This window comes from Suncus etruscus, chromosome 11 (genome assembly GCF_024139225.1).
Source record: "Suncus etruscus isolate mSunEtr1 chromosome 11, mSunEtr1.pri.cur, whole genome shotgun sequence".
Lineage (NCBI taxonomy): Eukaryota > Metazoa > Chordata > Mammalia > Eulipotyphla > Soricidae > Suncus > Suncus etruscus.
The window spans coordinates 53,738,643-53,763,655 of NC_064858.1; the positions used below are offsets into that span (position 1 = coordinate 53,738,643).

Consider the following 25,013-nt stretch of genomic DNA (forward strand, 5'->3'; position numbering starts at 1 on the left):
CATATGGTCTCCCGAGATTGCCAGGGGCAATTTGCAGAGCCAGGAGTATCCCCTGAGTGCTGCTGGGTGTGACCCAAAAAGCAAAAAAAAAAAAAAAAAAGAAGAGAGAGAGAAATAGTGATAATTAAATGAAAAGTATGCTCATTTTGGCAGCACATATACTAAAATTGGAACAATACAAAGATTATCATGGCCCCTAAAAATAAACGAAACTAGGGCTTTGCTCAACGAACATTCATTTCTGCTATCTAGAATGCTTTTCTTCATGAGTCATATTAACGTTGACTTGTAAGACATAATACTGTTGTCTTTTTTTTTTTTTAATTTGTTTTTGGGCCACACCTGGTGATGCTCAGGGGTTACTCCTGGCTATGCACTCAGAAATCGTTCCTGGCTTGGGGGACCATATGGACTGCAGTCCATCCTAGGTGTGCTGGGTGTGCCCCCTCAATTTTCTGATGCAAAGCTCTATTTATTTACTTTGTTTTTTTTAGCCCAAACTAGGGTGTCCAGCAGTGCTCAGTAACATTCTGGGCCCCATTACTTCTTTAGCTTAGGTAATTATTTCAGAATTCCTGGAATAGTGGTTATTGTTTCCCAACTTAATGGAGCTAACCAACTTTGTTGAAGATCAGTGAGAAATCACACTGTCTCAGTAACCCTAGCTGACACACATGAAGGAACTACTCCCCCCAACCCCCAGAAATGGTCACTCTCCTTCATCTTCATCCGTGCAGAGGGGCCATCACATGATACTGAAGTGAGTAGAGGCTGTGCTGTTGGCCTCAGGCTGGTTCCCCCAACACCTGGCAAAGTCCTACTGTTGAAAAAAACAGAATTCCAGGACAGCATTAATCAGGTGACTCTGGAACTAGAGCATTACACTCTATTTACATCAAATTTATCTGCAAGACACAAGGATGTTTCCACTGAGTATTCACTTCAAGGAATTCGGAAACCAGGCTGGTAACATTGACCCTATACAGCACTGTTGGGAATGATTTTCTGAGAGGTAGAATACTACCCCACCCCCCACCCCCGTGTGGCCAAAAAACAAAGAAAGTTATTTTCACTTTAAAAGCCACAACCAAACTCTTCAGCAATGTAACAAAATAATTTGCTAATTCAGTATGGGCAGATCCAGCAACAGTGGCTTTACAGAGATAATGTTCAGAACTTCCTTGCCTAGTTCACTTGTGGGATTGCCTAGACACTACAAAATGTCTTTCAGTTTAGTTCCCCCTTCGAAGAATAAAATATCTTGACACCATGGAAACTGAGGACTAAAGAAGGTGGTGGGGAAATTAGGTAACTTTTTTTTTTTTTACCCTAAAAACTTAGAGTTTGCTAACTTGAAAGCTACAGTACTGAATTTACTGGCCCTACTTAAATACCGAGAATTTTAGGAAATAAAATTGACTCTAGGGAAAAAAATCATTGAAAGAATGGTCTCAATCTGAGCAACACAGAAGGACATACTTAACTCAGAGTAAACATTTTTAGTGAAGGTTTTTGTTTTGAAGGTACTCGAATTTAAACCAGCCTGCAGAAACCCGATAAACATTACGAAATTTTCTAACAGCTTATAAAGAACTTCGGAGGTCAGATCGTGAAAAACAAGCCACTCTAGAAGATCAGCGTTCCTTCCTTCCTTACGGTACAGCTTTTTTGAAATATAAACCGGCACCGGCATTCTCAAGGAACGTAATTTCTCGACACTAACGCTTATTTGAAGGCAAGGAGACACTGTAATTGATGCAAACTTCCCAGGTTTTCATTGGTATGTGATTAATGCCACTGTATATAATTTAGGAGTACAGGAAAATCATAGGTCACTAGGTTAATGTTAGAAATCCAGTATTGTGCCATCGCTGTAAAACGACTCCTTAGGAGTATTCGTAGGCGTTGTTTCATTTTGTTGTGTAGAAGCAGTTGGGGGTAAGTAAAGTCCCTGCAGGACGCTTTGGGGGGAAGAGGACTAGAAACCGTGCTATATATATATATATATATAATCTAGCTTGGCCACCCGAACTCCCAACTGTCCAAAATCGTTCTGAATTTCCTCAACTTTTAGAGGGCTCTATTTGACCATGCAAAGCAGTCGCAAAGCTCGGGGTTGGGGAGGATTTGCAAGCCTCCAGTCGACACACGTCTGGCTTTTCCAGGATCCCAGGAACAAAAGAAGCGCTTTCGAGCAGAGCAGGGTTTAGTTTAGCGGCCGCTCTCCCGTCCCAGGAGCCACAGAGGGACAGACACCCAAGCGCCGCTCAGCAAACACTCTGTGCTCCCCTTCCCCGTCTGGGTCTTGCTTTTGAGGAAAGAAAAGCTGCGCTTCTGCTCGGTGCAAATCAGGGTCCTACAATTAATTAATTGCTCGAGGCCCAGCCTCAGCTTCTCGCCAGTGGAGGTGCCGCCTCGGCCCAAGCACGGACCCCAGAGGGAAAGCAGAGAAGCTTCGTCTGGCAGCCGGGGCAAGGGGAAGGAGAGCCGCGCACGAAAAGCCTTGCGCAAGACAACGGGTCTCTTAACCAGTGAAAAGAAAGAAAGCAACAAACAACGGGCGGGGAGCCGAGACGCAGGGGCCGAGCTCCCGCGGCTCCCGCTCGAGCGCCTTTTAAACTGCGTTTCCACAGCCTCCCGCTCGGCGCCGCGGCTAATGGAACCCGCGCGAGCCGCCCCGCCAATCGCGGCCGCGCTTCCTCCCGCCGCCGGCCAATCGCGACGCGTGTTGTTGGGGCGTGCGCGAAACGGGCGGCTCGGCGCTGGGCCTGTGCTGTGCGTCTGTGTGTGCGCGCGTGTGGGCTGGGGTTGGTGCGGGCGCCCGGCTCGGCCTCCGTCGCGCGGGACTTAGGCTTGCTTGCTCGCGGGGGGCGCTTTGTGTCGGCTCCGGGCGCGGTTCGGGGGGTCTTGCCGGGGCCGGAGTCGGGCGAGCGGCGGCGGCGCGCAGCGTCTCCCTCGCTCCCTCGGGTGTTCCTCCCCGGCCCGAAGCAGGCGCGCGCCGGCGTGAGCGGCGGGAGGGCTTGCGGGGCCGGGCCGGGCCGCCACGATGCCGGAGTTCCTGGAAGACCCGTCGGTGCTGACCAAAGACAAGTTGAAGAGCGAGCTGGTGGCCAACAACGTGCCGCTGCCGGCCGGCGAGCAGCGCAAGGACGTGTACGTGCAGCTCTACCTGCAGCACCTCACGGCGCGCAACCGGCCGCCGCCCCCCGGCGCGGCCGCCAACAGCCGCGGGGGCGCCCCCGACTTCTCCAGCGACGAGGAGCGCGAGCCCACGCCGGTGCTCGGCTCCACCGGGGCCGCCGCGGGCCGAGGCCGGGCCTCCGTCGGCCGGGTAAGGGCGCCCACGAAGGCGGGCGTGGGGCGACGATCGGGCCGGCCTCCCCGAGATCGCGAGCGCCGGCGCGGTCGCCCCAACGGCGGGGCCTGGAATGGGAGGGAAAAGAGGAGGAGGTGGAGGAGGAGAGCGCCCCAACTTGGAGCGCACCCCCTCCTCCCCGGCTCGCCTTGCTAGCGACTCGGCTGTACAGGTGGAAGGGACCTCGGTGGGCCTTTGGCTGCGGGGTCCCCCGGCTCCGAGGGGCCACCGGGCTTGACCCTTGCCTGGCCGCGGCCCCGACGAGCGAGCAAGCTTTGCAAGCTTTGCAAGCTTTTCCCGCTTTCTTAGCCGCCCCGTCTCGGAGTCTCAGAGCGCTCCCTGGAGGGCGGTCGGTGGCATCATCGCCTGGAAGCAAAATTTGAAATCCAGACCTTCCCGCCCTTTTTTTTTTTTTTTAAATGCTTTCTGCAAAAGCGAGGGCTTTTCGAAACAACGGTTGTGGTCTCGGCCTGTTCCTGCCACGGTCGTAGATCGTCTGTGGCGGTGGGTGGGCACACGCGCCCCCATTCCCTGGAAACGAGCGCTTTGGAGGAAAGATTGCAGCCTAATCAAAACGTTAAGAAACGGCTTCAGGGTTTAGGTTTTACTTTTTCTCCCCCTTTTTTCTCTTTTTCGCCCCAGTTGACCCGAGGACGTCTTGATGCGTCAGTTGTGCCACTTAACATAGTTCATCATCCCGGGTGGAGCTCGCTCGGATCAGCTCCAGCAAGATTCATCTTTTTGTTTATCTGAGAGTAGTTTGGTGGGTTTTTGTTGTTGTGCTGTAGGCTTTTAGGTGTTATTTTGTTGGCTTGACTTTTGCTGCTTATCCAGACCTGGTCCGAGAATGTAGTGATTTGGTTATAACTACTATAGTGTGGTCTGTAAAATAGACCTGAATCGTGGGGTTCTGCCATCTGGCTACTAACTCGCATTCCGTGAAAAGCCACGCTTCTCTTTCAAGAGAAACAGCTTTTGGGGAGCCAGACCGATAGTATCGCAAGTAAGGCGCTTGCCTCAATCCCCAGTATCCCTTAAGGTCCGCCGAATTTGCCTTTAGTAAGTAAACCTTCAGCCCCTTCCTGTGTAGCCCCAGCACCAAAGTAGACAGCTCTATGATTTATTTTAATCAATTTGATGTACGTTTTGAATTACCCAGGACATGGAAGCGGGTGTGTGTGTAATACACATGTGAATTAGGGTCAATTCTTGCTTTAGAGAAATTTACAATCTTAATGTCTTGCATGTTTCTGTGTTAATCGGATAGGAGTGCCAAGTAAATATTTCCTTCACAAATAATAACTTACAGTCTTGTGGGTTTGAAGAAAGCCTGTTTACCTAACGAATTTACTTAGGAACTACAGCTATTTCCCTTACCAGTTTCTCCACCTCCAAAGAATATTTCAACGATTTTGGTATAGAAATGTTTTCAAATTAAATCAGCAGCATTTAAAAAATGTTTGTTTAGACACCTGTGTGCAAATATTTTTGACCATACTGATTTTTATAAGGTTAGCAGTTTTGTAATAAGCATCAGGGATTGAACATGGCTTGTCACATACAAAGCACTCCAGTAATTTTTTGGTTTTGAGCCATACCTGGTGGCACTTGGGTTGTTATTCCTAGTTGTTATTCCTGGCTCTGGGCTCAGAAATCACGCCTGGCAGACTCAGTGGGCCACATGGGATGCTGGGAATCGAACTCAGGTTCGTCCAGGGTCGGATGCTTGCCTTACCGCTGTGCTATCTCTCTGGCCCCATTCCAGCAACTTTTGGTTTTTGGGCCACACTGGGTGATGTTCAGGGGTTACTCTTGGCTGTGCACTCAGAAATCGCTCCTGGCTTGGGGGATCGAACCCAGTCTGTCCTAGGTTAGGACATGCAAGGCAAACACTCTACTGCTTGTGCCACTGCTCTGGCCCCATTCCAGCAGTCCGTCCGTCCGTCCCCGTCCCTGTCCCCCCCCCCCCGTGTCGCTCAACAGTTTTTAACCTGAGTTCATTTATCCAAAATATTTGAATTCCTATCATTGCTCTCAATAAAATGTTGAATATCAACCAGTCTGAAAGCCCCAGTCACCCACCATAATTATTTTATGGGTGGAGAGTTTACCTGGTAGTGCTCAGAGCTTACACTTGACTTTGGGGTGTGTGGGGGTGCTAGCAATCCAATGTAGGTCAACAGTGTGTAAGATTAGAGCCTTAACCTCTGTGCCTCTCCCCACCACAGTGATTATTTAATATTTTGGATTTCCTTGTATAGGTAATTGATTGCTAATTACTCAATTTTAGCACATTTCCCATTTAATCCAAGTTGGACAGCACCATGAAATTAGTTCAGAGAAAAGAATCAACATTTTGAGAAATGGGGATACCATATTTTAGTTATTGAAATGACTTACATTATCAGTACCAAGATAAACATTGACAAAGTTAGCATTCTAGGCTTTTAGTGTATCTATTTGGAATTCAGTAAAGTACATATTATTGATTGGTCTAATCTGATAGATTATGAATCCTTAACAGGAAATGTTTAAAGAAGTAGATTGGTAGGGGGCCAGAGCAATAATACAGCAGTAGGTAGGATGTTTGTCTTGCATGCAGCCATCCTAAGTTCCATCCCTGGCACCTCTGGGTGTGGTCCAAAAACTGGGCTGGGGGGGGGGAATAGTAGATGGATTCGTGTCAGTTTTAATTAAATCATAGAATTAACATGCATTAGACTTTGTACAGAATTCCTTTTTTTTTTTTTTTGGTTTTTGGTTTTTGGGTCACACCCGGCGGTGCTCAGGGGTTACTCCTGGCTGTCTGCTCAGAAATAGCTCCTGACAGGCACGGGGGACCATATGGGACCCCGGGATTCGAACCAACCACCTTTGGTCCTGGATCGGCTGCTTGCAAGGCAAACGCCACTGTGCTATCTCTCTGGGCCCTGTACAGAATTCTTTTTTTTTTTTTTTGTTTTTTGTTTTTGGGTCATACCCGGCGGTGCTCACTCCTGGCTGTCTGCTCAGAAAAAGCTCCTGGCAGGCACGGGGGACCATGTGGGAAACCGGGATTCGAACCAATCACCTTTGGTCTTGGATCTGCTGCTTGCAAGGCAAATGCCGCTGTGCTATCTCTCCGGGCCCCTGTACAGAATTCTTAAGCAGGTAGATAATTGAAACATTAAAATATCAGGGACCAGATGATAGTACAGTAGGTAGGGCCTTTGCTCATGGCCAATCCAGGTTTAATTCCCAGCAACCATACGATTCTCTACTCTAAACCCACCAGGAGTGATTCCTACTGCAGAGACAGGAGTAAACCCCTGAGCACCACTGGATGCAGCCCCCAACAAACAAGTAAATAAATAAAACACTATATATGCCATTTAATTTAGATGACCTTGAATAGTAAAGATTGCTTATCAGACTCAGTTTTAACCTGGAACGTCAGAATAATTTAATAATTTAGGTTGAGGATTATATGTGAAATTGTTCAGTTCTGAGCAGCTGACACCTGTTACAGTATGTGATTCAGAACTTAGTTTTTTTTGGGGGGGAGTTTGGGCCACACCAGTTTGATGCTCAGGGGTTACTCCTGGCTAAGCGCTCAGAAATTGCCCCTGGCCTGGGGGGACCATATGGGACGCCAGGGGATCGAACCAAGGTCCTTCCTTGGCCAGCACTTGCAAGGCAGAGACACCTTACCTCTAGCGCCACCTCACTGGCCCCAGAACTTAAATTTTTAATACCAGAGAATGCAATGTTACAAATGCTGTCAGAGTTGCATTAGAGCAATTTTGTAGCAGTGTTGTGCAAGTGTTACTGTTTAGCACAGTAGGCAGATAGCCTCTGCTCAATTAACTATACTACCTTTTACTGTCATCCCGTAATATGGGAACATTAATTGTCTCAGAACTTCTAGGATTTAATAAATACATTTAAGGCACTTCAAATACAACTTGGTATTTGCTAGTTTCACAATAGAAATGTTGTATGTTTATTACTATAAAGCATTAATTTGCTATTGTGACAACATTGGTTTATAAGTTTTGTGGGATTTTTTGTTGTTGTGGGGCCATACTCAGCAGAGCTCAGTGGTCATTTCTGGTGGGACCATAATGAACTTTGGAGATCGAATCCCAGTTTGCCATAACAAGACAAAAACAAAAAAAACTGGAGTATCTTGGCGCTCAGAACCATAGAACAGTGACTACTGCACATTTGTCCTGCATGTGACCTACCCAGATAAGGTGCCCAGTATCCCGTATAGTCCCCCAAGCACTGCTACAAGTACTTTTTGAATGCAGAGCCATGAGTAACCCCAGAACACTACCTGGTGTGGCCCCAAACCAAAAGTATTTTTAAAAAATACAGGAGTAAACTTTTCAAAAAATTTTGAGGTTTTGATAACAAGTTAGATTTAGACATTACTGATTTAGACACTAGTGCTTAAGGATTTCATTATCTGAGGATTCAAGCATATCTATAAATAAAAAAAAGTAGGTGAATGAATTGTGGTAGCAGATTTTTTGAAACCTCAAACTATTGCAAGAAATTAAATTCCTGAATGTTTTAATGATGTGTAAATTTATTATGACAGGAAATATCCATAGGTAATGTATAATTGATTCCTTCCTATTTAAAATTAATTTAGTCTGTGATATGTAGAAATCTTAAATTTTGGGGATATGTTTTGACATCAAGTCAAGATGTAAGTTGCTTGCAGTGGTCCTCAAACTATGGCCCGCGGGCCACATACTGTATTTGTATCTGTTTTGTTTCTTCATTGCAAAATAAGATATATGCAGTGTGCATAAGAATTCGTTCATAAGTTTTGTTTTTACTATAGTCAGACCCTCCAGTGGTCTGAGGGACAGTGAACTGGCCCCCTGTTTAAAAAGTTTGAGGACCCCTGCAAGGTTTAAACTTGAGCCTGGGGGTGGGGGCAGAGCCATAGCACAGCTATGGCATTTTCCTTGCACTCGGCCAACCCTACACGGACTCAGGTTCAATTCCCAGCAACCCATATGGTTCCCCCGCGCCTGCCAGGAACGACTTCTGAGCGCAGAACCAGGAGTAACCCCTGAGCGCTGCCAGGTATAACCCCCCCCAACAAATATATATATATATATATATATATATATATATATATATATATATATATATATATATATATATATATATATAAATTTTTTAAAAATATATAAACTTGAGGCTTGGGATATACCTTAAAGGGGTGAGGAATATATGTACTATTAACAACTTTGGGGGTAGGATTACTCCTGGCTCTGCACTCAGGAAGTATCAGGTACTGGGTACCATGTGGGATGCTGGGGATAGAACCCAGATCTGCAGAGCTCCCTGCTTGCTTTATTAGGGTCTTAAGGGGGATGGGGCGGTGGTGGTACAAGCTAAGAGACACATCTTGTAAGCAAGATCCCTGTTGAAGGCCAAGCAAGTCTCTCGCCAACCTTCCATAACTATCTTTTTATTTACCATCTCTCCAGTTGGCAGCATGGCTCTTATTGTTTTTATTTGTTTGGGGGCCCACCCAACAAATGCTCAGGGGTTTACATCTGGCTCTGCACTCAGGCCAGGAATCATTCCTGGTAGGCTCAGGAGAACCATATGCCATATTTTGATCCTATGTTGGCCACATACAAGGCAAGCACCGTACCCAGTGTATTATTGCTCCCACCCCAGTAGTAATTATTTTTAAAATGTCTCAATCTTGCTCTAGAGTAATGTTTTGAATTTTTTTTTTTTTTTTTGGTTTTTGGGTCACACCTGGCAGTGCTCAGGGGTTATTCCTGGCTCCAGGCTCAGAAATTGCTCCTGGCAGGCACAGGGCGCCGGGATTCGAACCGATGACCTCCTGCATGAAAGGCAAACGCCTTACCTCCATGCTATCTCTCCGGCCCCATGTTTTGAATTTTTATCAAGCTAATAAATTGGTTTTTTCTTGGTTTGGGGGCCACATCAGCAGTACTCAGGGATTCCTGGAATAACTCAGAGAACCATACTTGGCACTAAGAACTAAAACCAGGCCAACTTTTTGCAAGGCAAATAAGTGCCCTATCTGCCGTACTCTCTTTTCCATCTCCATAAGCCAAAAAAAATTCTATGGAGCATGGCAATGACTTACAGGGCTGGAGTACAGACTTTGTGTGATGGAGCCCCAGGTTTGATCCCTGCCATGTACGTTCACCTCGACCCTTAATGGGTACAGTCTCAAACCAGATTAAATATATATATATAAACATAATGTATATGTATTTCTTTTCATGGGGGGGTCACACCTAGCCGCGCTCAAGGGTTACTCCTGGCTCTATGCTCAGAAATCGCTCCTGGCAGGCTGAGGGAACCATATAGGATGCCGGGATTCAAACCACTGACCTGCATGCAAGGCAAATGCCTTGCCTCCATGCTCTCTCTTCTGCCCAACATGTATATGTGAACAAATTCTAATGCATGGTCAAATCCTGGTTTTCCCCACCTTCAATGCTTGTAAGTAATTCAGAGAGCTTTTTGATTTTCACCATTTTATACAAAAGTTATAGGGTGCTTCATTGATTCTTCTACTATTTTGGGTTTTTTTTTGTTTGTTTTTTTGTTTTGTTTTTTTTTGGGGGGGGCCACACCCGTTTGATGCTCAGGGATTACTCCTGGCTAAGAGCTCAGAAATTGCACCTGGCTTGAGGGGACCATATGGGACGCGGGGTGGGGTGGGGTGGGGGATTGAACCGCAGTCCTTCCTTGGCTAGTGCTTGCAAGGCAGACACCTTACCTCTAGCACCACCTCCTGGCCCCTGATTCTTCTACTTTTAAGTGGTCTTTTGGGCCAGAATGACTGGTGTTTCTAACTCCTATCACTAGCTCCTCTTCACTTAAGGCGGTAATGTAATGTGCCACTGGTGTTTTGCAGTTATAGAGTCTTTCCTGGGTTAAATCAGATATTAGTTACTGTGTTACAGGAAGTATGTTTCAGTGTCTGGATAAATCATGGTTGGCCAGCGTGGGTCCTGGTATTCTGTACGGATTGGTTTACAATTTAATGCATAACTTAAGTATAAATATTTATGGTAAAGTCTTACTATTTTCTCAATTAAATATTTTTTTTGCTTTTCGGGCCACACCCGTTTGATGCTCAGGGGTTACTCCTGGCTAAGTGCTCAGAAATTGCACCTGGATTGTGGGGACCATATGGGACGCCGGGGGATCGAATTGCAGTTGCGATCTTTCCTTGGCTACCTTCCTCTAGTGCCACCTCGCTGGCCCATCAATTACATTTTTAAGGATAATTGAAAGAGCACAGTTATACAATTTGGGTGGGGGGGAGGCAAACCCAGTGACGCTCAGGGTCTTCTTGCTATGTGCTCAGAAATTGCTCCTGGCTTGGGGACCATATGGGACGCCGGGGGATCGAATCGCGTTCATCCTAGGTCAGCCATGGGCATGCAAGCTGCTGTGCCACACTCGGGCCCCAATATAAATTTTTTTATTCATATTCTGTTTGCTCTTGAATTTTTGGTACCATCTTAAAATAAATGAATCAGAATGGATACTTTCAATGACCATGTCTTTTAAATTAAGTTATAAACATGGCAGTTAGGGTTTATGTACCGTATTTTCCGGCGTGTAAGACGACTTTTGAAACAAAAAAAGTCAACCGAAAATCGGGTCATCTTATACGCCGAGTATATCACGAAAAATGTTTCAATATGCCGCTAATTCAGAAAATTGTCTGAATACTGCCACAAAACGAATTTTCCAACTCAATCCTGCACCAATCACTGCCAGGCTGCTCGGACCGCCTGTCTAACTCAGCCAATCCAAGCAGGCTTTTTATGCATGCAAATTAGACAGTGTTCTGGACCTGAATCTACACTGTAAAAAGCCTGCTCAGATTGGCCAGAGTCAGAGAGGAAGTCTATTACAGTATAACCTTTGGACCTTTGCTTGTTGTGATTGGCTCACTGTGGTACATACAGTTGCAGCACAGGAACGTTCTGTCTGATACAGCGAATATAGGCCTAAACCTATGTTTTAACTGCAAAATTAGGGGATTGTCTTATACGCCCAGTCATCTTATATACCGGAAAATTCGGTAATTATGATTGAACTTAGAAATGCACCCAAATAATGAGTTGGTTTTTAATTTAATCAAATTGCTGTGACCTAACACAATCATTAATCAATATGTAGGAACAGGGAGGTAGATCAAAAAGGGTGAGTGCATGTGAGAGTGCTATGTGTGATCTCCGAGACATCCCTATATCCCCAAGCAATGTGCTGGAAATAGCTCCCCCAGAATAGCAAACCAGATAATGTGTGTGTGTGTGTGTGTGTATGTTTCAGAAATTGCTCCTGGCAGGCATGGGGGACCATATGGGACGCTGGGATTTGAACCAATGACCTCTGCATGAAAGGCAAAACGCCTTACCTCCATGCTATCTCTCTGGCCCCATCATGTGGTGAATTTGCATGTTTATTATATCATGCACAGTAGATGAATTTTTTATTTATTTAGGGTTTTCTGGACCCAACTGTGTCTGGGGCTACTCCTTGCCTGGGCTTAGGAATCATTCCTGCTGGGTACAGGTGCTGTAGATCAAATCTGGGTCGGCCATGTGTGAGGCAATCACTCTACCTGCTGAACTCCTTCCAGTCCTAAGTGAAATTTTTTAATTGGACTTTGTTTTCAGAAAGCCACAAAAAAAACTGATAAACCCCGGCTGGAAGATAAAGTTGATCTGGATGTGACAGAGCTCACTAATGAAGATCTTCTAGATCAGCTTGTGAAATATGGAGTGAATCCTGGTCCTATTGTGGGTAAGATGATGAGATCTATAATGTCTTTTCTATGAATCTGTAGTATAGGATGATGGTAATTCGGTAATAATCTTTTCAGTGAGGGACATTCTTGGCATTGGCGCTCAGCAGAGCATATGTGGTACCAGGGATGGAACTGATGTGTCCTATAAGGCACAAGCCTTAACTCCCTTAGTATGTCTCTGGCTCATCATTTGGAATTTGGGGGGGGGGGCACACTTGGCAGCGTTCAGGGGTTACTCCTGGCAGGCTCAGGGGGCCATGTGGGATGCCGAGAATGGAACCCAGGTCAGTAGCTGGGTCTGCAAATGCCCTGCTCTGGCCCCTAAGTTAAGATTTAAAATGAATCAGGTGTCAATTAGATACTAAGAGGCCACTTGGCAGCGTTCAGGGGTTACTCCTGGCAGGCTCAGGGGGCCATGTGGGATGCCGAGAATGGAACCCAGGTCAGTAGCTGGGTCTGCAAATGCCCTGCTCTGGCCCCTAAGTTAAGATTTAAAATGAATCAGGTGTCAATTAGATACTAAGAGGCTTATTAATGTAGCATTATATAAAATAAAATATTGACTAGGTAAAAGTAAAATGCAGGGACTGGAGAGAACGTGGAGGTAAGGCATTGGCCTTGCATGCAGAAGGATGGTGGTTTGAATCCTGGTATCCCATATGGTCCCCCAAATGAGCCTGCCAGGAGCGATTTCTGAACATAGAGACAGGAGTAACCCCTGAGCGCTGGCCGGGTGTGACCCAAACAAAACAAAACAAAAAGTAAAATGCAATTTGCAGCTGTGTGAGTACAAGAGGCTGTCATTTGAGCAAAGTCAGCAAGAAGTAGAGGAACAAACAGAATGATCTCTCATAATTGGGATATTAAGCATAGTAAGAGGAAAAAAAGAGGCCCGGAGAGATAGCACAGCGGCATTTGCCTTGCAAGCAGCCGATCCAGGACCAAAGGTGGTTGGTTCGAATCCCGGTGTCCCACATGGTCCCCTGTGCCTGCCAGGAGCTATTTCTGAGCAGACAGCCAGGAGTAACCCCTGAGCACCGCCGGGTGTGGCCCAAAAACCAAAAAAAGAAAAAAATAAGAGAGGCACAAATGGCTCAGAGCAACAGTATCTGTGAACTGTTGTACAGGACTGAGCTAGTATGGTGGGGAAGTGGGAGAGGCAGGGACAGGGTGGGAGGACCCTGAGACAATGGAAGGAAACAACTCTGGTGGAGGTTATGGTGTTGGAATGTTATATGCAGGAAACCTTATTACTGAAAATACTGTAAATCACAATGAGTAAAATAAACTTAAAAAAAAAAGTAGGGGCCGTAAGGACCGGAGAGATAGCATGGAGGTAGGGCATTTGCCTTACATGCAGAAGGACGGTGATTCGAATCTCAGCATCCCATATGGTCCCCTGAGCCTGCCAGGTGCGATTTCTGAGCATAGAGCCAGGAGTAACTCCTGAGAGCTGCCGGGTGTGACCCAAAAACCAAAAAAAAAGTATGTTCTTGTAACTACCCTTATAAGGAAATAAAAATCCCTAGTCTTCACTGTTTTTAAGTTTTATATAACATACACGATCAGCATTCAAAGTTGAGACATAATCAGCCTTATAGAAGCACCAGTAATCACTAATGATAGAAATTCACTGTATATTTTCTTTATTTTAGAGTTTGTTTTAGTTTTGTATTTTGAGCTATACGAAAAAATTATGTTTGGGGCTGGAGAGATAGCATTGGAGTGGAGCGTTTGCCTTGCATGTAGGACGATGGTTTGAATCCCGGCACCCCATATGGTCCCCCAAGCCTGCCAGGGGTGATTTCTGAGCGTAGAGCAAGGAGTAACCCCTGGCACTGCCAGGTGTGACCCAAAAACCAAAAAGGAAAAAAAATGATGCTTGGGTTATTCCTGGCTCTGCACTGAGGAATCACTCTGGCAGTATCAGGAGACCATCTGGGGTGCTAGATAGAATTCAGGTTAGCAAAATATGAGGCAAGCGCCCTACCCACTGTATTGTAATTCCAGCCACTGGAGTATGATTTTTGAATTCCAAACAAAACAAGATTTTAAAAAGAATTATTTTGAGCCACACCCAGCAGTTCTCAGGGCTTACTCCTGGCTCTACGCTCAGAAATCGCTCCTGGCAGTTTCGGGGGACCATATGGAATGCTGGGATTCGAACTGCTGTCCCTCTGCATGCAAGGCAAATGCCCTACCTCCATACTATCTCTCAGGCCCCACAAAACAAGATTTTTTTTTTTTTTTGGTTTTTGGGCCACACCCGTTTGACGCTTAGGGGTTACTCCTGGCTATGTGCTCAGAAATCGCCCCTGGCTTGGGGGGACCATATGGGACGCCGGGGGATCGAACCGAGGTCCTTCCTTGGCTAGCGCTTGCAAGGCAGACACCTTACCTCCAGCGCCACCTACCCGGCCCCACAAAACAAGATTTTAAATAGAATTATTTTGAGCCACACCCAGCAGTTCTCAGGGCTTACTCCCTGTTCTGCACTCAGGATTCACTTCTGGTGGGCTCAAGAGACCATATGGAATGCCAAGGATTGAACCTGGGTTAACTGTGCTCTATTATCACTCTGGCCCCTAAAAGAATATTGTTAATGTTAACTAAAAATGGGAATTATTTTAGAAGTTATATTAACAATCTACCAGTAATTAATGTGGATGAATTTGTGACCTTGGCTTTCCCTCATTACCTTGTAAGACTCTTAATTTCAGCAGGTAATGTGATGTGATTATTGATAGACTGGTCCTTATAATCCAAACTAATAAGAGAACAAGAAACTGTTTATAAAAAAAGAATTATACACAGTCCCCTGGGTACTGCCATGTGTGACATAATTTTATTTAGCATACAGATTAGGGAAAGATGGCTACTTACAAAACAAAGTAAAAGCTATTCTTGTTTTTAGGTTGTTGATATTGAAATGTGCTAAAAGTTATGATCAGTTTTACTTTGCTGAGTATAATACATAATTTACAACAAAATTTTCATAAAAGTTCTTTTAAAATTTTTGACCTCTCAAGTGGTGGTTGAGGTGTTCAAGGGCCACTCCTAGCAATACTCAGTCAGCCAGCTGGACTTGTGGTTCATTGTTGAGGCCTAAGGATATAGTGCTGCTTGGGCCCTTTGGTGCCACCAGGGCCACGTTTAGTGATGCTCATGAGGCCTTGTGGTGCCATATATCTTGGAATTGTCTGTGCCTTAATCCTTACCTTCCAATCCCCTTTTATGTTTATTTGTGGGACCTACCTGGCCCTATGCTCAGTTGTCTTGTGCACAGGGGATCATATAGTACCCAGGATTCAATCCCAGATATCCTCCTTGCATTTAACCCACTGATCTTTTTCCAGCTCCTTCAAGACTTTTGGCTTGGTTTGGGGCCAAACCCAACTGTGCTTAGGACTTAGTCCTGACTCTGTGCCCAGGGATCACTCTTGGCAGGAATTCAGTGACCTAGGTGGTATTGGGGTTTGAATCTGTCTGCTAAATGCAAAGCAATCAGCTTGCTCATTGTATTCTCTCTGGTTCCAAAATGACTTTTGTTTTATTTTTATTTTGGGGCTACACCCGACAGTGCTCAGGTTTTACTTCTGGCTCTGCGCTCAGAAATCACTCCTGGCAGGTTCAGCAATGTAAGAGATCAAATCCAGGTCAATCACATGCAAGGCAAAAAGCCCTCCTTGTGTGTTATCTCTCTGGCCCCACCAAAACATCTTTTTAATTGTAAAGTATTTATATATACATGTGATTTGTTTTGTTTTGTTTTTGGGCCACACCCGTTTGATGCTCAGGGGTTACTCCTGGCTATGCGCTCAGAAGTCACTCCTGGCTTGGGGGGACCATATGGGACGCTGGGGGATCGAACCGCGGTCCATCCTACACTAGCGCTTGCAAGGCAGACACCTTACCTCTAGCGCCACCTTCTCGGCCCCATACATGTGATTTGTAACTCCTCTCTTCACACTATAACAGCTTTGATAGGTATAATACTTTAGAAGAGAATGTTATATTTTGATGTTGTTGAAAATATAGCTTTTAAGTATCTTAAGTAAGACAATACAAGTTCTAAATCAAATTCTACTTTAATACAGGAACAACCAGAAAGCTATATGAGAAAAAGCTATTAAAATTGAGAGAGCAAGGGACAGAGTCGAGATCATCCACTCCTCTCCCAACAATTTCTTCTTCAGCGGAAAATACAAGACAGAATGGAAGTAATGACTCAGACAGATACAGTGACAACGATGAAGGTAAAAATTTAAATGTAAAATCAAAACTTTGTAATTTTTAGACATCAGTAGAGTAACCATGAAGAAAATTTATTAAAGATGTGACCTGTGGGGCCGGAGAGATAGCATGGAGGTAAGGATGGTGATTCAAATCCCGGCATCCCATATGGTCCCCCAAGACTGCCAGGAGCGATTTCTGAGCATAGAGCCAGGAGTAACTCCTGCTGCCCGGTGTGACCCAAAACCAAAAAAACAAAAAAGATGTAACTTGTTCACATTATTATATTATTCTTCCAGTTTAACCTAATAATTATTTTAAATTTAAGGAATAGAAACTTATAAATGTCTAATTTTGTTACCTAAAACTTGCATGTAAAATTTTTTGCTTCGAATTTCATCTTCTATAAAAAGAATAAAGGCAAAGTTGTAATATTTATCCCTTTCCAGTATGTCTGCATAGGTAGTCCCTGTCAAAATTTGATGCTGGAATTTTCCCATCCATGCTTAAATACTATTTAATACATAGTTATTTTATACTTTAAATAAGAGGCAGGGAGAAACCTATGGGTTGGAGAGATAATACGGCTAGAAGGCCTTTTTTTAGGCTTTTATTCAGCCAACCCAGTGCTATACCTAGCACCCCTTATGGTATCCAGAGTTCCACAGGAGTAAATCCTGAGCACTACTGGTTATGCTTCCCCGCCCCCAGAAAACAATGGAAAAAAGACATTGCATGATTCTGGTGATATGCATTAATTTACCTTGCATGTGAGAACTGATCAGGTTCAAATCTCCAATACTACTTAGTCTCCTGAAATTCATAGGTAATGGCAGTGTTTATTGGCGAGTTTTCTCCCCTGTTGATAGGCATTTAAATTTTTAGTTATTGATAATCAAATTTTGACATTTAAAATTTGTTAAAGAATTGGACTGTGGCATTTAAAACTTGGAGAATAATCCATGAAATTACCTTTCAAAAATGTATTATAATCATAGGGGTGTCAGAGAGACTTTACAGGGGTACTTTGCCTCGCATGCTGCCAACCTGAGTTTGATCCTTGACATTATTCATGGTCCTCTGTGCAACCAGGTGTGGCCCAAAAACCATAAATAAATTGTATTATAAAAACAACTTTGTATTTGTAAGTTTTTAATTTTTCTTTTTTTTTTTTTTTTTGGTTTTTCGGGCCACACCCATTTGATGCTCAGGGGTTACTCCTGGCTAAGTGCTCAGAAATTGCCCCAGGCTTGTGGGGACCATATGGGACACCAGGGGATCGAACTGCAGTCATGATCTTTCCTTGGCTAGCGCTCGCAAGGCAGACACCTTACCTTTAGTGCCACCTTGCCAGCCCCAGCTTTTAATTTTTCTGATTTGCTAGCTTCGTGATAATTTAATTTGACTGTATTGCTGTAAGGACTGCCTCCAGGGGCACATTCTGACACATTCAGAATATGCAGTGAAGTCAGTCCTTTTTCTTCAATAGCGCTATATTAGCGAAGAGGCAAAGAGTAAAATCAGCTTGACCACAAGTAATGCTTAAAATTCATGCCTCTTTTGCCTCTACAGGAAAGAAGAAAGAACACAAGAAAGCGAAGTCCACTAGGGATTTTGTTCCTTTTTCTGAACTTCCAACTACTCCCTGTGGTGGATTTTTTCAGGGTATTTCTTTTCCTGAAATCTCCACTCGTCCTCCTTTGGGCAGGACTGAACTACAGGCAGCTAAGAAAAGATATACTTCTAAGGGAGACCCACCTAGGGACTCTTTTATTGCCACAACCTTGCCTGGCAGAGACCATTTGCAGAATTTAGCATCAGGCAGGAATTTGTGTATTTCCTCCAATCCTAGCCAGGATAGGGGTTTAGAGAAAAGTTCTTCAACATCTTCTCAGCATGAACTCACTGCCATGTTGGTCTCTGCTACAGCCTCTCCTTCACGGATTAAAGAAACCACTACTACTTGCTATAAAGACATAGTAGAACATATTTTTCATGGAGAGAAAAGGGGAATTCCACCAATATGTACTGAAAGATCCCATGTTTCAGAATCTGAGAGGTCTCAAGTAATCTCCCCACCACTTGCTGAGGCAATTAGAGATTATGTTAACACTCTGTTGATCCAGGGAGGGATCAGGAGTTTGCCTGGGTCTTCCTCTGTACCTCCACTGGATTTAGAAACTACACACAAGAGAATTAACCTTTCAAGTTTTCAAGAAACTGAATCCCTATCTCCTCCACAAAAATTCCCTAGAATTAGTGAGAAGTCTGTAGAGGAACAGGATTCAGGTTCCTTAACACCAATGCCAGATAAGTCCAGATCTGAGCTGATGTCTCCCTTGGCCAAAACTGTTGTGTCTCATTCTCTCTCTACGTTAGGTATAGAAATGTCTGAGCAACCACAGCATGCTAGAGCAGATGAGCCAGAGCTATCTTTTCCCTTCCATGAATCTATTTTTAAAGTAATTGAAGAAGAGTGGCAGCAAATTGATAGGCAGCCGCCTTCACTGGCATGCAAGTATCCGGTTTCTTCGACGGAGGCACCACGGATACTATCAGTTCCAAAAGTTGATGATGAAATTCTGGGGCTAATTTCTGAGGCTGCGCCATCAGCTCGTATTCAGGCAGCTTCAACAGCGTCTTGTGCTTGTGATCAACAGTTGGATATGGCACTTGGTAGAGTATATGAAGCTGCAGCAGCATCATTACAAGTTGCAACCCATACTGCCTTTGTAGCTCGAGCAATGCAGGCAGACATTAGTCAGGCTGTACAGATCCTGAGTTCAGATCCTAGTCAGGCGCAAGAGATTCTGAGGAAAACATACGATGCAGCCTCTTATCTTTGTGATGCTGCATTTGATGAAGTAAAGCTGGCTGCCCATACCATGGGCTCTAGTACTTTAGGTCGTCGGCATCTCTGGCTGAAGGACTGCAAAATTAATCCGGCTTCTAAGAATAAGCTGACAGTTTCTCCCTTTAAGGGTGGAAATGTATTTGGCGGAGAAGTATCTAAAGTAGTTAAGAAACGTGGGAAAAAATAACTTCTCCGAACTTTTAAGTTTTTCTTGCCATAATCATAGTCCCATAGTTAGCTTATTTTAGAGTTTCAGATTTCTGCCTATCAGTTTATAGCATGAAAAGTAATTGTGTAGAAACAGTCTCACTTTTCTTTTGGAGGTCATATAGTACCCAGGGAACTATGTGGTTTAAGGGCTCAAGACCAAGCCACCTAAACAGACAGCTTACATTCCCAACATTTGAGTTTTCTTGCTAGCCCAGCACCTCTTTTTAAGTTATATAGATTTGATTTTTATTGAAGCTTACTTAGATCTGAAAGAAAGAGGAGAAATGTAAATTCAAGAAATTCAAGAGTGAACAGTCAGCAAAGAAACAAGCAAGCAAAGATAATGTGTTCAAGAGAGAACAGGTCGCATTTTTCTTTCACATTGTTGACTCTTCGCTATTTATACCTTTTTTATCTATTCAAAACTTAAAATTCTATGAAGATTAAAGTCTTTACTATCTTATGGTAATGTTCTTTTCATTTTCTAGAGGTTACTACATTTCTTAATTTTTCAGTTTGTTTTTTAGTTATGTCTGCAGTATCACTCATAGTATAATTAAACATACTGATCACAGATGGATACTGGTTATTTGGTAAGATAAGCACACAGACTTTTAAATCCACATACAGTTTTTGGATTAATGGTAGGACTTATTTTTATAACAGTTTATTGATAGAAAAAACTACTTGCATTCTGGTGTAGGACTTTGTTTCTTCATGGACTGGTAGCAAATATTGTTCATAAACAGCCATACTTTGAGAAACACTAATATGAAATTGTGCATCCTTACCATCACTAGTTCTTCAGATGAATACTGAAAGCTGGCTAGTAATTTTTGCTTAGTACTTCTAAAATATATTTAGTTCATAGATGACTATGCTAAAGCTTAATTCTAAACTTTAAAAGGAAATTTTAATTGCTAGTTTTAAGAAGTTGTTAGAAATCAAACTACAAATTTCTTGTCTCTGTCAGCATAAAGGCAGTATGTCACCCTGATTTTGTTTTTATGGACATAAGATGAGAGAGTCTAATTTTCAAGGAACTTGCTAATTGAATTTCTTTGTATTTTTATGGGCAGCAGTACTATTAAGCATAAGGAAATGATAGTGCTTCTAGCCACTATTACTATGCTTTTAAGACTAGCTTTGTCTCTTTAGTTTTTCAGTTTTCTTTGTTACTTGTCTTGTGAAATGTACATGTATACATGTACCTACTAAGTGCTGTGATTTTTTAAAAAAAATGTATTTGTATAGAATGCTTCTGAAAATTCAATAAAGCTGTTAAATTTGAAATTTTGTGTGGTCTCTAGAAACTTATGTGTGTTTTATTTTCTGAGTTGCAACAAGTTAGATATTTGTGAACAGTTCCTTTTCCATTCATCATTGAAATTCACTTGGTATTTCAGTTATATTGTTTTTTGTTTCTGTAAGAAGGATATTTTTATTGGTTGTTAAAAATTCAATTTGTGAGGGGAATTTTAATATGTAACAAAATGTCGATTTCTGCTTAACATCTATTGGATTTTCTATTTTTTTCTAATTCTTAGATTCTGTGTAAACAGTACCTAAGATTTTATAAAAAAATTTTTTAAGTGTTCCAAACACAGATATTTTCATACATCCACTATTGGTTTCAGAAACTGGTAGGAGCTTGATATTTACTTAAATAAAGATTAAACTATTTTAACTAAATTGATGTTTTTAAGTCTTTTTGATACCTTCAGATAGATTCTGAACTAGTATTGGATTATATAATTAGCAAGACAAGTAGCCTACCTTTACCACTTTTTTTTTTTTTTTGGCTTTTGGGTCACACCCGGCGGTGCTCAGGGGTTACTCCTGGCTATCTGCTCAGAAATAGCTCCTGGCAGGCACATGGGACCATATGGGACATCGGGATTCAAACCAACCACCTTTGGTCCTGGATCGGCTGCTTGCAAGGCAAACGCCGCTATGCTATCTCTCCAGGCCCCCTTTACCACTTCTTAATACAATTAGCTTACACTGAATTTATGCAAAACTGAGATATTTAGAATTGTCTTGTTTTTCATTGCTGGAAAGTAACATGTCTTTGGTTTTCAGCAATAGCCATTTTAGAAATTAAAATTGATAATAGATGCTTTAGAGGTAACTGATAGAAACCTTGCTATATGAGGCTAGAGCAGTAGCACAGCAATTGGGGCATTTGTCTTGCTTTTGGCCAACCCCCCTAGTTGTTCAATCTCTGGCATCCCATATGGTCCCCCAAGCCTGTCAGGAGTGATTTTCTGAGCACAGAGCCAGGAGTAATCCTGAGCACTACCCTGATTCTATGTTAACAATGTTAACATGTACCTAAAATACTACTGTGAAAGATATGTAAGCCATTATGATAAAAATAAAAATTCAAAAAAAATGGTTATATGAGGGTAGATGACTACACAGTTAAGGAAATGAAAACTTTCATAAATCTAATTCAAGTAAAATGATAAAGAAAATAAAGCATATAAAAGGGTATATAATTCTTTAGGTTGATAAACATGGGAGATAAGCCTCATAGTATATGCACTAGCTTCTCTTCAAAGAAACATTTAAGGGCAAGAGAAGTGAACACTAACTGTGTTTTCTACAATTATGATTACTCCTTACCTCCTCAGTTGTATTAATTTTTTTTTTTTGAAAGCACATAGAAGGGACAAGACTTATAAACTGCACTTGGGTTGTTATTGTACTTAACATTTATTTGAGACTTAAAGGATTTTTTTTTTTATTAAAATAGCCTATAGCTTTCCCTTTCATGTTCAAATTTTAATTTAATAAACTCATCTTTATATACTAGTAATACATGGTATGACCAAAAGAATAGTTAATAATTATATATTTCAGTGTCCTTTAACCCTCCATCAAATTGTATTTTTTTTCCACACCCCACCCCAGCCCTTTTTTTTTTTAAATCAAATTGTATTTTAGTAAAAAAAAAAAAAACCTATTTAGGAGGCCGGAGAGGTAGCACCGCAGTAGCAGCCAACCAGGGATGGACCCAGGTTCAATTCCCAGCATCCCATATGGATCCTCGGAGCCTACCAGGAATGATTTCTGATCATTGCCGGGTGTAGCCCCCCCCCCCCCCAAGAAAAACCTATATAGGAGCAATTTAAATTTACAGTAATGGCTTAGTCTAAGGGAAATAAATAGGAAAAGGTGATCAGATTAAAAGATGTTGAACTAGATAAATTGAATAAAATAACAATATAAAGAGCTTTACAGGAGGAATTTTTGTCCATGAACACTATAACTAGTCAAACTTGTTTCACAAGAATGTACCTAAACCAGGTATCCATAATAATGTTGGGGCGATGGTTTATTTTGTTTAAAGAATAATGGTGTTTCCGATGTTATTTCCAGACTCTAAAATAGAGCTCAAGCTTGAGAAGAGGGAACCACTAAAGGGCAGAGCAAAGACTCCAGTAACACTCAAGCAAAGAAGAATTGAGCACAATCAGGTATCATTACCTCTCTAGTTCTGTGTTCAGATGTACTCTCTGGGCAACTGTATAATCTGTGTTTTCATCGTTGGCTAATAGTTGACACCTAGATTCTAGTACACTCCAATGTTCATTTCATTCCTCGTTTACTAATATGTTATGAGAAATTTAAATATAGCATTTTGGTCAGTAGGGTTGTGGCCTGTGATTAATGCAGAATATTTCTTTTTTGTGTGTGATTTTTGATTCTGTACTAAGCATGGTTCAAAGCTAGTCACACTGTAAGATCTTTCTGAAAGGTCAAGATGGATCATGGCCTTTTTTTTTTCAGTTTGGTTTTGTTTGGGGGCCACAACTGATGGTACTCAGGGCTTATTACTGGCTCTGCACACAGGGATCATTCTGGTGGGGCTTGGGGTCTCTAAGGGGTGCCAGGCAATGAACCTGGGTCAGCTACATGGAAGGCAAGTGCCCTGCCTGCTGTACTGTCTATAGATTCATGCCCCTACCTCAATTTTTTTTTTTTTTTTGGTTTTTGGGCCACACCCGGTAACGCTCAGGGGTTACTCCTGGCTATGCGCTCAGAAGTCGCTCCTGGCTTGGGGGACCATATGGGACGCCGGGGGATCGAACCGCGGTCCGTCTCCTAGGCTAGCGCAGGTAAGGCAGGCACCTTACCTCCAGCGCCACCGCCCGGCCCCCCCTACCTCAATTTTTTCTTAAAAAATAACACGGAAAATTAGAGTGAAAAGTTTAATGACCTACCCATCACAGACACTCAATGGTCAGTAATATGTTTTCTCTTTTTTTTTTTTCTTTTAAATTGGGGCCATACCCAGAGGACTTTAGTTGTATGGATTGAACCGGGTCCTCCTCCATACAATACTTAATTTCAGCCTTTAAGCCCTTTCCCCAGTTGTCAGTATTTTATCAACACTTCCAAATTTTTACATTCCTTTGTTTTTATTATTTTACTTTTCTGAAGCCTTAAAATATGTTACATATTATAATGACAGCTATAATTATAATATCAGTATTATGTTCGTATTTTAATATCTAAAGTTATAGGAACTGTTTTTGCATGTACATATATAAAATGCTGCCATAATTCCATCTAAATAAAGTAATTTTTTTATAGCTAATGTCTTTAAATTCCTCTAGTATTAGAAATGCCTTTTATGGGGCTGTCGAGGTGGCGCTAGAGGTAAGGTGTCTGCCTTGCAAGCGCTAGTCAAGGAAGGACCATGGTTTGATCCTCCGATGTCCCCTATGGTCCCCCCAAGCCACGGGCAGTTACTGAGCCCTTAGCCAGGAGTAACCCCTGAGCATCAAATGGGTGTGGCCCGAAAAAAAAGGAAAGAAATGCCTTTTATGGTTAAATTAATTATTTAACTTAGTCTTTAAACAAGATTTTTCTGCAGCTCTTGTGACATTATTGTTTTGTTTTTGGGTCACACCCGGTTCAGTGGTTACTCCTGGCTCTGCACTCAGAAATCGCTCCTGGCAGATTCAGGGAACCAAACACCTTACTGCTGTGCTATTGCTCCAGCCCCAGCTCTTGTCACTTTAACAGTTTGTCTACCATTTATTTGGTGAAGAAACCAAGTCAATTCTCTTGTAGAAAAATTTTCACATTCTGGATCTGGCCAATTGCTTTATTGTCATTTACTCTTTTATACCCTGTTTTTCTTTTAGACTGAGAGTTAGATTGATGGTAGCATTGTTTAGGCTTTTGTTTGTTTAGGGCCATAGCAAACCTGGCAGTACATAGGGGATCAGATGCAGGGATGGGGATCAAACCTTTAATTCAGTGCAAGGCAAGCACCCTAACCTCTGTACAGTCTCTCTGCCCCAAGACCATCAATAGGAGTTCTTTCCTGTGATGAAATTATTTCATACCTGCTTTCCATTGTGGTAGAATTGCATGGGACTATTTAAATGTGATGTAAACATTTGTCAAACAGAATTTTTTATTTAAATTGTAAGAGCTATATAGAGCTGGTAACTTCCATGTTACATAGTACAGATCTAGATGTCAATTCAATTCAGTCTCTTTGACAAGAATACTTTGTGTCC

The 25,013-nt window shown here is 42.8% G+C and overlaps 1 protein-coding gene across 2 annotated transcripts in view; it reads left to right on the forward strand.

Moving 5' to 3' along the window:
* The first annotated feature begins 3,031 nt into the window (after nucleotides 1–3,031).
* TMPO (thymopoietin) overlaps nucleotides 3,032–25,013 on the forward strand; it is a 35,497-nt gene continuing 13,515 nt past the window's right edge. For both annotated transcript variants that reach the window (XM_049782831.1, XM_049782832.1), the window contains exons 1-4: nucleotides 3,032–3,331; nucleotides 12,046–12,172; nucleotides 16,274–16,432; nucleotides 22,858–22,955. In XM_049782831.1, coding sequence (XP_049638788.1) covers nucleotides 3,047–3,331; nucleotides 12,046–12,172; nucleotides 16,274–16,432; nucleotides 22,858–22,955 — 669 coding nt within the window. In that variant the 5' untranslated portion in view covers nucleotides 3,032–3,046. The remainder of the gene's footprint in view (nucleotides 3,332–12,045; nucleotides 12,173–16,273; nucleotides 16,433–22,857; nucleotides 22,956–25,013) is intronic.